The sequence below is a fragment of the Trifolium pratense genome, linkage group LG2 (genome assembly GCF_020283565.1).
Source record: "Trifolium pratense cultivar HEN17-A07 linkage group LG2, ARS_RC_1.1, whole genome shotgun sequence".
NCBI lineage: Eukaryota > Viridiplantae > Streptophyta > Magnoliopsida > Fabales > Fabaceae > Trifolium > Trifolium pratense.
In genome coordinates this window covers 60,284,442-60,301,205 of record NC_060060.1, presented here as the reverse complement: position 1 = coordinate 60,301,205, position 16,764 = coordinate 60,284,442, and the positions used below count along the sequence as shown (strand labels likewise).

Below are 16,764 nucleotides of genomic sequence, written 5' to 3'. Positions count from 1 at the left end.
AGCATCTCAAATCAAACATGTGAAGAGTAAGAACATCTTCTAAGACCGGTTAAAGGTATATAGAGATAGATCATAGATCTTCTAAGAATAACAAAAGCTATCAGAGAAGAATTTGTTTCAAAGACAACATGAGGGAGATGACATTTCCGTTGACATGACATTGCCATGATAAAGCTGCCAGTTCTTGATACTGATTTGATCTTCAAACAAATTCTTAACAAATAGTAAAAAAGGAATAATATGAAAAAACACAAGTAGATCACAAAGGAACATTTTCATTTTTCATTATAAACGAGGATTTTTTTTTTCTTTTATGAAAATTTAAGTGCAGCTTTAGATAGATAGATAGATAATAGACATTTTTGCATCACGTATAAAACTGCAATTAGCAAATGAATCAGATGAAAGCAAAACTCATAAATATAATTGAGCTTGTCCATAAACTAGAAAAGCAAAACACCAGGCGGCGGCGCGGATGGAATAAAATCCCAAAACAACAATATAATCATCTTGCTTGAAGATTGATGAATGATAACTGTGTTCTCCATGAGTATGGACATCCATATAAAGTCTAGGAATAACATGTCTGAAAATTATACAATAAAAACCAAAAGACGCTAAGGATCATCTGGGTCAGACTTACAAAAGAGGAGTAAAAAGGGTGTATTTTATCAAATTTTAATTTCCAAATTCTATTGCATAAACAGTCACACCATGTTGTGCATTGTCATCTACGATCCCACTTTTTTGTTTACCAACCTCGTTTGAACATTTCTGCTCTACGAGGTTTTGAAGCATCCTCTCTCCTATATTCAAAATGTGTTCTTCAGTAGAACTGAACTGTAGGTTATGCGTCTTCTTCGGGCTTCTAAACATTACCTGCTGCCTCATTAGCTTCGGTTGCTATCTGAAGGAGGTCTAAAGGAGTAGCTGCTGGATCCAACTCTCGACAACCTATTGGAGCATTGTGAGCCTCTAGGCCACTGAGCAAGTGATTAGGAACCTGATGAGAGAATCGAAACATCTCTTCTTTAGGAATCCTCCTAACCTCATTATGGTCGTTGTGCCTTTGGAATACTGTCCTAAAGCCAGTAGACTTAACAAGGGGAGTAACTAATATACCTTGCTCTTCACTGAAATCATCAAGCACTTCCACCATGTCATACTTGTGTATCACATCATCCGGAGTATGTTCATTCCAATCAGGAGACCAGTTTCTATAAAGTGCCCAAACTTCCCCCTTACCAGGAAAGATGCGGACAACTCCTCTGGTGCCTTTTGTCCATCTAACCTTGTGTGAAAATGAATTTAATGATTCGGTTACTTCATGCTTGCCAGTCCTGAAATCCCCACAAGTTTTATAAAAACCAGAACCTACCCAATCTATTGGGCCCAATTCACTGTTGCTTCGAGAGTTAAGCCAACTGATCCGCATTCTAAATGGCTTTAGGGAGATCACCTTGTGGATTCTAGCATAATATCTAGGCATTCCATCGTCATCATCATAAGCAGCCCAGACCTGGTCCTCTGCAAAGGAACCTTCAGCTCTATCCAAGTCAAAATTGTGAAAATCAGGATCCGGAACATTGATAGTAACATAGGCTTGGCTCTTCTTATCCGCGTCATCAGATGTGACAGGTAAAGAATCAACATCCAAATGCTTATTGCCATTAACATTGGACTCTCCATACTTCTCTGAACCAGTTGTTTTGACATTAAATGTGCTTTTTTGTCTCTTACCCTCTTTGTTCTTGTTAGTAATCTTAGCTTCAGCCTTTAACCTCAATTCTTCAAGTTCCTTGCGAATTTCATTTCGTGCCTTATCCACCAACATGTTTCGTAATTCAAACATTGACAACTCTCGCATGCTGTAATGCTGCTTGCCAGCAAGACCTGAAAAACCGTAAGTCCTTTCTTTCTCCAAGTTAGTCTTTCCTGGGTCAGAGAAACTGCCCAAACCTGCTGCTCCATGTCCCATAGCCATATGATTTTGCATATATCCTGGAAAACCATTCATGCGACCATCATCTGTCTTCCTTTTCTTCATAGAGCCATCAGCCCTCTTAGACATTTGAATCCTCTCCCATTCAGCAATTGATGGTGCTCCTTCCCTCTTTACTTTCTCACTTGCTTTCTGCACAACACTTGCAGCTTGAGCGGCAACAGATGAGGATCCATCTGTGCTACCAAAACCAGCCATTCTGGAGTGGGAACCCCACTGAATGTTTGAATTATTACTTCCAGCATGGCGTCGAGAATTCTGGTGCTGTTGATGGGAGGGCAAATTTGATGGCTTAAAAACATTGGGAGGAGGACCCCTCTCTACAGCCACAAAAGCTTCATTACAGTTGGGACATAAAAGGGTGTGATTCAAATAAACTCTGAGATATTCATAATGTGTCCGGCACTTATTACAGAGAGTCCAAAAGGTTTCAGCCTTTTTTTGTAGAGGAGGGACAGAAGCCGTAGGAGCCCGAGATTTATTATTCCCAGTCCTCACGTTTGAAGTCGCATTCTTCTTAAAATGATAATAACCATTTGAAGTGGGTACATTGGATGGATGCCCAGCACGGTTGGGAGTAGTATGTTGGAAGTTTTTCAAACTCCTCTTCTGGTTATATTCTAGTCTTTTGGTCTTATCTGATAACAAACTCCAAGCCTCTGAAACCAGCTTAAATGCACCCTCTGCACCTAAAGACTTGTTTTTGTCAGGGTGAAGGGTGAGAGCCAGCTTCCTGTATTGCTTTCTAACAGCCTCTTCATCAGCAAAGGGGCTTACTCCAAGTATACCATACCAATCCATTTCTCCACTTACTTTGTTCTCGGCAGATATATAAATATCAATAGTAGTCAAAAACTGGGAAATATCCTCCAAATCAGGATACAAATTTTGAGCCTTGAGAGCAAACTTCTTTGAACCGATATATTCCCTTTCAGAAAATTTCCTCTCCGCTATTTCTTTGGCCCGAACTGCCTCATCTTTGTTGCACTCCATCATTTCCAACTTTTGATATGTTCGCCTCCACACTTAGCTAAAAGACGAAATGATTTAACCACGAATACTGGATTCTGTAGCAAGCCGCCTTTGCTTGAGGAAACCCCTAGTACCTGAACCAACAGATAAACAAGCTGAGATGTACCGCTAACATTATCGAGATATAGGTGTGTTGAGCAACAATTATAAGCAAATCATCCTTTCAAAGTATGCATCGTGTATCAATAGTCAAAGCTATTACAGAAAAAGACTACGATTTCTGAAATTAAGAGAGCAACTTGTAAGAATATTCAGTTTTTAATAATTAAACTTGAGATCTCTTGCATCGAGTATCATAGAAAATTTCTACGGGCACATGTATGAAAGAACATATGTTTTGTGTATCAATGAGAGACATATTATTAATTTAAGTGTCATTATTGTCAAATTACAAGATATGGACATGATCTCCCGCCAGGCCTGATTCCGACGTGATTTCATCAAAAAATATATACAGTAATAACAATGCTAGCCTATCCTATCAATGCATAGAACTAACGTAACCTCGATCTATATAGTTACAATCCACGTAATCAAAAGTCCAAAACAAATTTCAAATATCTTCATACCAAGTTTATTACCATTTACCAACACTGGAACTAGCAGCACCTTTTCTAGTCTCATAATCACAATGACTATAAATAAATTTCATTCAGTAATCAACTATTCATTTGCAAACTCCACCCAACACAAACTTACACAACCCAGTTAAAAAAATAGCTTATTTCATAATCACAGTAGCTCACATGAACTAACCACAAATCAAAAGTACCAAATTTATGTTATCAAAATTCAAAACTAATAACAACAAATTGAAAAAATTGAAATTACTACACAAACCCAAATGATCCAAATTATATGCAAATTTCACACAACACAAAAAAAAACGAAATTATTACAAGAATCTTACAGTGAAAAAAAAAAAGTTAACGGAGTGCGAAATGTTCGGAAATGAACCTGAGATTTTCTGACACAAATTTCGAAGCTAACAGAATCCCGCCACGGATCTACAGTAGCTAAGCAATTCGAAACAAACAACAAAGGTTGAAATTCCCAAATAAAGTGCAATTGAGCTTCTAAATCTTCAAAATGGAAACCCTAAAACCTGCGCGAATTTGAAATCAAAGAAAAAATTGAATAACAAAAACACTAGCTAGATGTAATAAAGTGGAAATGATGAGTAAATGAAAATACCTAATTGAAGAAAAAAGCTGTAACGTTTTTGGAATTTGAATCTGAGAAGACGGTCACGATAAACAGTGACTCATCTGTCAAAGCCCTCACAAAATGTGAAGAATCTATTTTGCCCCAATTTTACTACAACTTGCTTTGCTGTTAATGATTTTCTTTTTCTTGTCTAAGTTTTTTTTTTTTTCCTCTTAACCCAAACACTGCCTTTTTATAATGGATTGGGACCCAAATAACCTAACTAGGGTTAATTTTAACCATGGTTTTTAGTTTTTTTTGTTTTCATATTACGAGAAAAAATTCACTTTTTAGTTTCATTTAATAAGATGTTCCTGGTTATATTAATAGGTTAAATATATCAATTATTCGATGTAGTTAAAAAATGATTTTTTTTTCTTTCTTTTCTTATAATGGAAATCGAAGAGATTAGTGTATAACATGTGTGGTTTAGTTATTTTAATAGTATTTTTCTACGATTGGAATTAGATAAAATCGATGAAGAACGAATTGTTTGATTTAGTTAAGGATTTTCTTTTTCTTATTTGATAATAAAGTAAGCATTTTCATGAATTAAGAAATTTATTTAAAACTTTTGAGAAAAAAAAAAATATTTGTGAACATTCTAGACTTTTGTACTACAAAAATAAATACATAAACTACAATAAAAAAAAATTAATACGTAAATAATAATAAATACATAAACTATAAAAATATATATAATGTTAGAGTGAATATTGATAAAATATAATAATTATTTAATTTGAGTCTTAAAGTGATTGATTTTGAATGATATAAAATTCATATTTGAACCAATCTTATATTTTAAATATAAAATCAATTCAATATCTAGTCGTGTTTGTTTAGTTTGGTTTAAATTCAAACATAAAATACAAATTGTTGAATCTAGAGATTTAATTAGTTCTTGCGATGGAAGCAAACTTTGTGAGACATTCTTTCCTTTGGATATTGGGAGGCCGTTGTCTACGGTGAAATTGTCCGAATGGACTGTTAGTAGTGATAGGTGACCATGAAAAGAGTTGTTAGGCTTGTTGAGTTAATGCATGTTATTCCTCGGTTAAGGGACCCACATAGTGAGTTTCTTCTACTTTGATCTAGCATGGGTATTGTCAAACTTTATTTCGGTCTCAGGACGTCCCAACCAATTCACATGGAGGAGGCAACTGTTTTGTTTGATAAAGAGTTGCAAGTGGGGATCGAAGACATTGTGGTTGAGGGAGGCCTTTTCTTTGGGGATCTTCAATGGAGTGCGACTTTTATCTATTAAGGTTGTGGGGGTTAGGTATGGACTTTGATTTTGACAATACTTTAGACGGTCTTCGTGATACAATTCTGACTTTTGACTTAGCAATTGAGCTTGTCATCTCAAGTGGAGAAGACCAGTGTTCATATGGGAGGAAGATATTAATGGTAGGTTATTGGATGTCATTGATGTCGTCATGGTTACTAATGAAGAAGAGTCTTCTTGGATCTATCTGTCGGATAGTGAAGGTACATTTTCGGTCAAAGCAACTTATTCTTACCTCTTATCAAAATTTTCCCCTTCATACCTATCAACAACACAAATTAATCGTTGGCAAAAGTTTGGGATTGTTTGGCACCTTCAAAAGTTATAGTGTTTTCTTTGCAAATACTTCGTGCAAGAATTTCAACTAGGGTAAATTTTCCCCTTCATACCTATCACCTCTTTGTGCTTTGTCATTTTGCTTGTAATATTTCCTGGTTTGTGAGGTGTTGTCGAATTATGTACAATCTCATTTCGAAGGCTTCCTATCTTCGATCATAAGAGGCAAGAAGCGCACAAGGGTGCTTTACTAGTGTGGCATGCGACGATATGGGTGCTTTGGCGGTCTAGGAATGATAAAATCTTCTACGACAAAGACTCCGTGGTTGAAGAGGATAAAATATACTTCTTCGATTGGTTAAAAAGTCTAAATCCCCCTTTTTGTTATTAGAATAAAATATAAGTAAAAAAAAAACGATATTAATAGGATCTCCAAGTTCATTGATTCGTTTATTTAGTTCTTATACCCCGATGATATGCTATGAAAACTTTAAGTTAATTTTTTGGTTCAATTTATTGACCATAAGATTTTTTTTCAAATGCTTTTTGATCAAATTTATTCAAACAACCTTAAAACTTCAACATGCATTTTCTTCTTCTTTGATTAAATAAGCTAGATGCTTTGTCATTGAATACTCAGTTGTGCGACTATATTCGACCTTTTTGTTGGACTTACTTACCATAAATCTGAAAAGAGCTTGCTGCGCCATACTCATGCATCACAGCTTATTTTTGTGTAGTTTGCTGGCCTTGGAAGATTCTGGTATCTGTATTTTCATGTTGCCATGGTTGGTTTCCACCAAATCTGTAAGACGGAGAAGCCGCAGGTCCATAGGAAGACCGCGGTGGAGATGAGAGTTCTATGATTCTTAATTTTGAACCTACTACAATCGCAACTCATCACTTTTTCCACTGAAATAACTTATTTATTTTAAAAGAAGTAAATCTTTCTTTAAGTTGAGAGATTTTCAGTCCAAAATATGCTCAGGTGTAACCAATTTGTGCACGAAAATCTTGTTACACGGTTTCTAACTAGGAGATATACAATGCTTCTTTTAATACCAAAAAGGAATTTCCAACTTGAATTCAAATGGATCAATTATAAATAATACTTCAGTATTTCTTTCACTTTTTCTTTGTATCTTCCGTCTTCTTTCTCTTTCCGTACATTCGTTCCATTATTAGTAAAAGTTTTGCCAAATTCAATTGCGTAAATAATAAGAAGAAAAGATGATTGTGGTCCTATCAGTTTGGAATTCATAACACAAAAAGATGTACGTTGCATTTATTAGACAAAAACAAAAATACCAAACTCGAGCCCCTACAAGCCGCAAACTTATTTAGAGCAAACACTATAATCAGTTATAGAAAGAGCATGAATCCATCAATGATCACAATACAAGAGTGACTTACATTCCAAAACGGATGAATAAACAAATCATCAGTTGTTTGACATGCACAAGTCAGCCATCGCGCATGTGCAGACTTCAGTGTGTTCCCTTCCCTCAATAAATCAAACACATGTTTGTGTGCTTTTCAATGTCTACTTCTGCTGACTGCTAGCTGGACCGGCTTTATCAGGATTAGCTGGGTGTCTTTTTTCATGATTGAATCGTACCACAATGCAAGTAATGTTATCTGCACTGCCGCGATTAAAAGCGGCTTCTGTTAACTTACGAGCAGCTACCTCGGCTGCATCTTCCGCACGTGCAAGAGAAACAGCATCCTGGTCAAATATGGCAGATTGAAGTAAATAAATACCCAAGTACCAAAGAGAAAAATAAACACAGAACAGCAATTTAAAAATAATAACAATCCCAATCTAGCAGAAAAGAAAACAAAACCACAATTTATTTGGTATAAAAATAAACCATGCCAGTTTGCCACCACAATAAATTGAGGTTATCAGTCCATGAATGTTGAATACTTATCTTCATCTTCATTTACGGTGTTGAATATTGATAACTTCCAACCCATGTCCCATATCAGTAAAATTGAACACGTTTAGACGACAGAATCCTAATTTCAAACTAACTAGGCAATGGCAGTGCCATCGTGCCAGTGATTCACCTCCTGCTACTTTCAAGGGATCACAGCACGTAAGTTAGAAGTAGCCGAAATAACTAGTAAAATGTTCCTTATCAGATTCCTCATACCCAAGTGTACCCATCTTTTTCTTTCCACTCCCATCTTATTCGCTAAAAAATCGTGAGTTGACTCATAAAATTGTACGAGCCCACGTGCTAATAAACAGACTACAATACTGCTTCTATCAGCATAAAATTCCCCAAAAACAATTTTACCGGTAAAAGGGGACTGCACTTTTATTTTACAGCTGTAAAATAATTTTACGGCTATAAAATAATGGGTCCCCACTGGCGCATTGAACATTATCATACAGACTCTTTCATAGGCAAATCTTGATGTCTATTCTTTACAAAGTTTCGATGTGGGACTTCAGAAAGTGGAAACAAAGTAGCGCTGCTTTTCTATGTATAGGCAGGGTGCTTCTTTGCTATAAACTAACGCCTTTGCTATCTTTTTGTGGGACTATTGGTTAACTATTACTATAATTACTATACTAGTTAAATATTATATCCTAGGCTATTATTAAAATAAGTAGTAATAATAATAATTCTTTCCAAATATTTAGTGTAGTTAATTTAATGAGTAACAAATTTCAAATTCTGAATGCATTTATAGTATTATATAATAATAATTTTAATATTATTTTATATGAGGTAAACTTGCACGAGTACGAGTTTACGAGTCGATTCCCCCTAGATAATGAGTTGGCGTAAAAATTTGAATCTAACAACCTTGGTTATTGTTGTTGAATACCACTTTTGACAACAAATTAGATAGTTAATGCAATTTCAAATATGTGTTTAACGCAATTCAGTTGATAGTTAATGAATATAACAAAGTGTCACATCTCACCAACCATCCACTGAACACAATTAACTTCGACTTTGAACGTCATTAACCATGACTGGATGGGTTGCAACACCTTATTATATTTATTAACGATCTACATATTTGAAATGTGTTGACCATTTAATTTGATGTCAAAATTTGTTGTCAAAATAACACAACTCATACTATATGGGGGATTTGATAACATGGCATAGGATTAGGTTCAAAATACACATCTTCATGCTCATTATCTTTTCTTATTTAATTTACCAATTGTATTTAGTTACTGGTGACAATCAACTCCTGCCTGATTGGAAATCATATATAGCATATGCAAAAGCAACAAGCAATGCAGGGCTAAGAATGAAGACCGGTCTTACCTCATTCTGTACTACATCCCAGACTCCATCACTTGCAAGAACAAGCACCTCAGTATTTTCATCTATCACCTGGTCCTGAAAATAAACGAGGAAATAAAGCAGAATGTCAACATAATATAATCCTTCACTTCAACATGCAGTTGTTCATAACACATAGGCTATCCACATCATGGAAAAATAAGTTGAGGTCTCCTGCATCATAAAAGGAAAAGAGATAATCTAATTGTTTTCTGGCTACAGTGGGGAGGGAACACAACAGAAGTAGCTGCAAATAAAGCATCTAATCTCTCTCTCTCTCTCTCTCACACACACACACACACACACACTCACACACTCTCTCTCTCTCTCTCTCTCTCTCACACACACACACACACACACTTGTCAAGTTGTCACTTCTTCAAGTTGCAAAATTCCCATGCCCTCAACCCACACTATATTTACATATGTACTTTTTTTTTTTTTTTCATTTCCCGTTTTTACTTCTAATTAGTAATTACTACAAAAATACTACACTGTTTTCACTTTATTTCCTATTTTGAAAGAATTTGTTGTAATAATCAGTGAAAACATCATTTTCACTATTATCCATGACAAGTCATTAAAATAATAAAAGAGCAAAAACTATTTTCCGTGACAAGTCATTAAAAAAAAAAAGAGCAAAAACAGAGTGAAACTTTAGTCTTTTCACTGTTTTTTTAATCTTTGAGAAAAGGAAACAGAACAAAAAACAGAAACATTTTATCAAATCAAACAGGCCATAACAGTTTCTGCTAGAGATATTTCCGAGACATTATCAACATTCACTGTTAGGATTTGACATCCACGCTGAGAAAATGATCATTGGCTTGAACCATCCAATCAAATTATAAATTACGTAACTGAGGTACAAAAGTTAATAAAGGATCACCTGGATTTCAGGTTCTGCTACTACAAATGGCTTCAGCATACGGTTGCCAAATGCACGAGACATTGCTAGCACCCCTCCAACCCTCCAAGTACCTGACCAGCCAAAAAACATAAGTGAATATCTCTTCCCTGAGCTACTTAATCAATTTCTTAATCAAACTACATCCCTTGGATGGACCAAAAAAAAAACGCAAGACAAATTATATGGAGTTTATTATTCCAATCTTGTATAAGTTGAGAACACAGCTGTATACATCAATCAAATGTCAATATGTTGTACATCCACTCTCCCTGTTACTTTGTAGTATGTATCACAAAACATTGAACACGTAATAAACATATAAGCTAGAAACACATTTACAAATTACAATTTAGTTTACACTTTTTTGGTTCAAAATTCACACATGGTTAAAATGTATCAATCAGCCAGAAGACAATACTCCGTGCTTGTTATTATGTCAACCAAAACCTGCACAAACTTCCGATGTCAGCATCAAACAACTTAAACCTCAACTTTGGCCAATGATGAATTGATGGGAATCCCATCAGATTCCGAACCTACCCCACTGTATCTTGCACAAAATGCACCAAAAGCATATTATCAATAATAGAACCATCTAAAAGTAGCAAGTTTGCTACTTAAAAATCATATGTTACCTGCCCACATGACAACACCCCCAGCATTCTCAATTCTCTTCCGCTCATCACTTCTATTAGGTTTATGATCCTCAGAGAGAGCAATTGCTGTCAAACATGAAATCTCGAGTTTAAGTCCATAATACAATAGTTCTCAAAATTCATTAAAATGAAAGTAGGAAAATTAAGCATACAAGAACCCAATGAGCAGGCGAGGAAACCCTTGCTTTGTTAGAAATACTTTAATTTCCATGTGGCCTCTTATATTTATATTTTATACTATTAGCATATTTGATGGAATAAGTTTTCTCCTGTAATCATATCACTATATGAATTGGTTTTTAAGAAAAGAAGAAATATGATACTAGAACTTCAACACTACCAAAATTATTAGTTGGTTACACAAGAAATGTAATGCGAAGAATTCATAATAAAGTAGGTAATCAAAATATTACCTTTTCCAGCTGTTGATATTACAGTTCTAGAATCTCCGACATTGGCAACATAAAGATGGTTATCAACCAAAACAGCGGTTGAAGCAGTAGAACCGTCATCCCGGAAATTATCTTTTTCAGAGTCCAGAAATGCAGCATCAGTCTGCTGATATGTTTCACCTACAAGGTTACTAAAGTTACTATACTTGCACATCAAGACGGTGAAAAATGAAAATCACTCCATGCAGAAACCAACCCCAGACCCCTTGATGAAATAGAAGCAACACAATAAATACATACTGAAATGTTTCCAATGATATTAGATTTGACAAGAATGTATAAACAAATGGTAAAACTAAAAAGTGACATGTCTTGAATATTAAAAGAAATGACAAGTAAAATTGGAACATGAGAGGCTGCAAACACACTTATAGCCAATTTGGTGTCCGTCAAAAACTTTGGATGCTTCATGAGATTCTCAAATAAATGATCCTTCAAATACTCAGCAGCACGAGAACCGCCATGACCTGTATGGAATATTAAAAACTCATTTAGACATTCATTCTCAAGGCAAGAGAACATTCAAAGAAGCGGCTCGCAATGAAGTTGGAAATTTTTACCATCAAATATTCCAAATAAGCACACTGAACGACCATCAATGATTGATGTCTTAATATCATAGAAATCCTCCATGGTGACTCTCTTCCCCCTAAAGCTTGAAAAGCCGCAGCTAAGTTTTTCATCTTCACTGGCAAATAAAAATTCAGCGAGATAGAATCATCAGATCCAATCCAAGCAATGGTATTTAAATAATGAGATGGAGCATTTTGGGTAATTAATCTATCTAAAATTAGGAATGAAAATGATAATAACCTTTTCCATCCACCAGTAATAAAACCAGAAGGAGTAGAATCATCATCTTTTTGTTGTGAAACCATATCGACAGAGGGACCAGCCCTTGTTGACATAGAACCTGTATCAACCATCATCCCTATGTATCTATTAAAAACACTACGATTATTATGAAAATAATAAGCAAGAAATTGTGGATTTGGATGATGAAATCTTCTTGTTAAACAGTTTCTCCCAACAACAACGTGATTCAATTGCAATCTCTTTGCAGCTCGAACAAAAATAGAACTGATACACCTGCCGCATACCATCTACCCTAGAATCACAACAAAACAATTAATTACTATTCATCACAATCACAATAAACAAACAAGAATGATTGAAATCGAGAAAGAAGAAAAAAAAGATTGGTTACTCTACTCACATTCGATTCAAAAGACGTAACGATGCATTCGAAAGAAGAGAGATTAAGGCGGTGTTAATTATAATTATGATAATTATGATTATGATGATTACTGTAATTGGGAAATTGAAAGGAGGGGAGGAAAAAAGAAACAAGTGTGAAGGTGATGTTAAAGCCACGTATTGAGGTGCATCTTTCTAAACTGATTTTGATTTTGTAGAATCAAAAAACAAACGGTTTGAATCTAAAATGGATGATAGATGAGATGAGGGTTCTAGCAGCACAGGCTTACCGGAGGCCGGACACTTGTGACAACAACAGACTTTTCTTATTTTATTATTGTTTTACTAGTATTTTTTTTACTACAACAAAAAAATATTAATTCATTTTTTTTAGAACGTCAGATTTAAGTATAAATTCAATATTGCAAAGAAATGAAAATGATGATATTAATGAACAAATTTATAGCATTTAAGTTAATAATTTAAAATCTATGAAACACGTACACCTTAATGATTATGCTTATCGTGGTGTGCGATACTCGTATAACACGTGTCAGATGAGTAGAGATTATCTTCATTTCCTAAAAAAATGGTGTTGTCCATTATTATAGTTTTAAAATAAATCAGTGATATAAATACACGTCTTTCGAGAATCATTAACATTATTTGAATATTTATACATCAAAACTTTAGTAATTGCAATTTTCATTTCTTTTGTATTAGTAGTGTTGACATGTTCGTGTTTGTGTCGTGTCAGGTGTCTGTGTCGCAGCTCATGTTTCATAGCATAACCTGTTTGGTAAGTTCAATAAACTAGTTTATAGCTTATTGGACTAGCTTATACGCTTGTTTGATAAAAATATGAAATCTTTGGTAATAAGCTTCTCTAACTAGCTTAGCGTTTTTTGATATGCTATTTCAAGTAGCGTATGAGCTTATAGCTTATAGTTTTTTTTACATTTTTCTCATTTTTACCCTTATTATTTTTATTTTTTATTTTTTAAAAAAATATAATAACTACCCACTAACCATATACTTTTATGTCATTCTGTACTCACAACAGTTAAATTTGTCAAACACTTTAATTTTATTCTACTAACTTTTCAGCTATAAGCTATCAGCCATCAGCTACTAGTTAGTTTATAACTTTTTTTTTTACCAAACAAAGCCTTTGGGTGTGTTTGGTAAGTCCAATAAGTTAGCTTATTAGACTAACTTATAAGTTTGTTTGATAAAAATTGATCTGTTATGGTAACAAACTTATTTAATTAACTTATAGTTTTTTACATTTTATCCTATTTTTACCCTATTATTTTCATTTATATTTTATTTTTTTAAAAAAAATGATAACTAACCACTTTTATATCATTTTGTACTTGCAAGAGCTAAATTTGTCAAACAGTTTAATTTCATTCTACCAATTTTTCAGCTACAAGCTATCAACCATCAACTATCAGCTATGAGCTAGCTTTTTAGCTATCAGCTAGTTTATAGCTTATTTTTACCAAACAGAGTCTTATTCATGCCTACAAATAATGTGATAAAATCAAAGTGGTCGGAATGCCTATGCTTCTGGTGAATTAATAGTTGATCGAAGTTGACCTATCAATTTGAATCAGATGAACACCGCAACAAAACGAGAAAACAAACGAATATCGTACAAGGGAGGGAAATCAAACGAACACTGCACAAAGATATGAAAAACCAAACAACGTCGCATTAAGACGATGAAATAACACAACAAAAATTAATCTATGTGAAAACCATTCATTTGGATTAAAACATCTGTTCGGTAAAATTAAGCTATAAGCTAGCTTATAGCTGATAAGTTAGCTTATAGCTGAAAAACTAGCTAATTGAAATTAAAGTGTTTGGTAAAATTAGCTTTTTAAATGATTGATAATTATAAAAAGATATAGAAGGACATTTATATGTAGTGAATAGTTTTTTTAGTGGGTAGTTTTTTATTTTATAAAAAATAATAAAATTAAATTAAAGTTTAAAAATGGAAAAAACTGTAAAAAGCTATAAGCTCAAATGCTACTTGAAATAGCATCTCAAAAAAAGCTATAAGCTCCTGAGAAAAACTTTTTACCAAACACTTTTATTTTTTTCAAACAAGCTTATAAGCTAGTCCAATGAGCTATAAGCTAGCTTATTGAACTTACCAAACACACCCAAAAAAAGTTGCACATGAACGATTCCGATTAAAAAAAACCATTTCTTTTTTATGAAAGTTTTTATGAAAGAAAAACTTAGAGAGAGCTTAATGATTTATGATTTAAGTGCCTAAAACATGTACAATACTTATCATTTATATCAACTGCAACATTTTTATTCATCGTTCTCACTAATGACACCCCCCGTTCTCAAAATATAAAATAGAAAAGAAAACACCATCTAAATTAGACAATATTTCCAACTCCAAATCATGACAATATTTACTACAAGTTTAGTTTAATAAAAACAATATTTCCAACTCCAAATCATGACACCATCTAAAAACAAACATCTTTTAATTAACATTTTTTTTAATTAAAAAAATAAGATTTACCAAACAATTTTAGTTTTAAAACTATTATGTCTAGCTTTTTGGATAAAATAGTTTCTACATTTAAAAAAAGCTGGATCAAACGATATCTAAGTATAAGTTAATGAACTTTTATTTAATTTTTATGGGGAGCTTAAAAATATATAATATAATATAGGCTTAATTACTTAATTGGTCCCTTAAAGACATTTATAGTTTCAAATTGGTCCCTTAAAGAAAAAAAGGGCCAAATTGGTCCCTTAAAGACCTTGCCGTTAAACATTTTGGTCCTTTCCGTCCAGAAACTGTTAATTTTTACAGGTGGCGAACTGGATGCTTACGTGGCTGCTCACATGGGTGCTTACATGGCTGCTTACTAGGTAAATCATTTAATTAAAAAAAAAAACTTAAAGTTAAAATTTAAAATAAAAAAAAATGGCAAATTAAAAAACAAAATAGATAAAAAAGAAAACTCAGAAAGAAAAAAGACACTACACAAAGAAGAAAAAAGAAAACTCAGAAGCTTGCGAACGACGAACGGCGAACGACGGCGAAGCGAAGACGAATCGAAGGAGACAACGAATCGAAGGTGAATCGAAGACGAATCGAAGGAGACACTACACATCCAGATTACAAATCGATCCTTTTTATGTTTAACTTTGTGTTTCTGTGTTTACAAATCGAATCGATTTAGGGTTTTGTATTTGTTTCTTTTCTGTTTTAGATTTCGAATTGTTTTAGATTGTTATTGGAATTTTGTTGTCTTCTTCTTGTTGCTAGTTTATTTATGGTTTTAGTGTTTGTTTATGATTTAGGGTTCTGTGTTTGTTGTCTCATGTTTTGGAATTGTGTTGTCTTATGTTTTGGAATTTTGTTGTCTTCTTGTTGTTGTGGTCCGTCCGTTTATTTTGGGTGTTATTTTATTAGGTGTGGTGTGTATTATTCATGGGTGATAGATTGGAGGTGGTGGTACATCATGGGGGGTGGTTTGAAGAGTTTGATCACAATGGGTATGTTGGAGCAGATGTAAGTTGGTTTGTTGATGAAGATTATTTTTCGTATTTTGAGTTTGTTGGAGAGATTAAGAAGAAATTGAAATACCCAAGTATAGACACAATGTGGTTTTATGACCCACAAGATGTAAATGAGTTGGTTTTGTTGGAGGATGATATGGATGCAAATAGAATGAAAAATATAGCACGAATGGATGGAAGAGTCCACCTGTATCTTATGCATCCAATGGCTGAGCCTGAATTCATTGAAGCGATTGAATATGGGCCTATTGAGGGGGTAAATGAAAATGGGCCTGCAGAGGGAGTAAATGAAAATGGGTCTGCTGAGGGAGTAAAAGAAAATGGGCCCGTTGAGGGAGTAAATGAATATGGTCCAACTGATGACTTAAATGATAATGGGCCAAGTGAGGGAGTCAATGAAACTGGCCCAACTGGCCCTACTGAGGGAGATAAGGTTGGCCCAACTGCTGAAAAAGGGAAAGGTGTGAGAATTGATGATGATGTTATTGATGATTTATTAAATGAAGTTGAGTATGATGAAGACAGTGAAGATAGTGCCCTGGGAATACACTTTGATGATTCAGAAGAAGATTATTTGCTTGAAGATAACTTTGAGACTGTTGCGGATGAGACTGTTGTGGATGAGACTGTTGTGGATGAAAATGTTATTGATGAACCTGTGACCAAGGGAAAGGGAAAGAAAGGTAAGAAAGTGAGGCAAGAGTGTAATGTTAGCAAACCAACAAGCAAGAAGGGAAGACCAAAAAAGAAGAATAATAACTCTAATATATATACTGTTGTTCAAGGTGCACAACAAACTGCACAAGGTGATGAGTTATTTGAAGAAGATGTGGGGAATATTGACAAGAGTAAATATAAAACCTTTGT

At 34.1% G+C, this 16,764-nt stretch overlaps 2 protein-coding genes across 3 annotated transcripts; both read right to left on the bottom strand.

Annotated features, from left to right (window-relative positions):
* Positions 1 to 439: 439 nt before the first annotated feature.
* LOC123909290 lies at positions 440 to 4,411 on the bottom strand. Its single transcript, XM_045960107.1, has 3 exons — positions 4,229 to 4,411; positions 3,992 to 4,139; positions 440 to 3,108 (listed from the first exon to the last, which is right to left on the bottom strand). The coding sequence occupies exon 3, from the start codon at positions 2,996 to 2,998 to the stop codon at positions 869 to 871; it is 2,130 nt and encodes a 709-aa protein (XP_045816063.1). The 5' UTR covers positions 2,999 to 3,108; positions 3,992 to 4,139; positions 4,229 to 4,411; the 3' UTR covers positions 440 to 868.
* A 2,649-nt stretch (positions 4,412 to 7,060) lies between these two features.
* LOC123909292 (probable protein phosphatase 2C member 13, mitochondrial) lies at positions 7,061 to 12,776 on the bottom strand. Of its 2 annotated transcripts, none has more exons than XM_045960111.1 (9): positions 12,353 to 12,776; positions 11,950 to 12,244; positions 11,697 to 11,824; positions 11,505 to 11,603; positions 11,098 to 11,256; positions 10,664 to 10,750; positions 10,008 to 10,099; positions 9,101 to 9,175; positions 7,061 to 7,530 (listed from the first exon to the last, which is right to left on the bottom strand). In XM_045960111.1, exons 2-9 carry the CDS (start codon positions 12,237 to 12,239, stop codon positions 7,348 to 7,350), a joined length of 1,113 nt encoding a protein of 370 aa, XP_045816067.1. In that variant the 5' UTR covers positions 12,240 to 12,244; positions 12,353 to 12,776; the 3' UTR covers positions 7,061 to 7,347. The 2 variants fall into 2 exon arrangements, with proteins under 2 accessions (XP_045816067.1, XP_045816068.1); XM_045960112.1 differs by having other exon boundaries at positions 11,950 to 12,239; positions 12,353 to 12,754.
* Between the last annotated feature and the right edge of the window lie 3,988 nt (positions 12,777 to 16,764).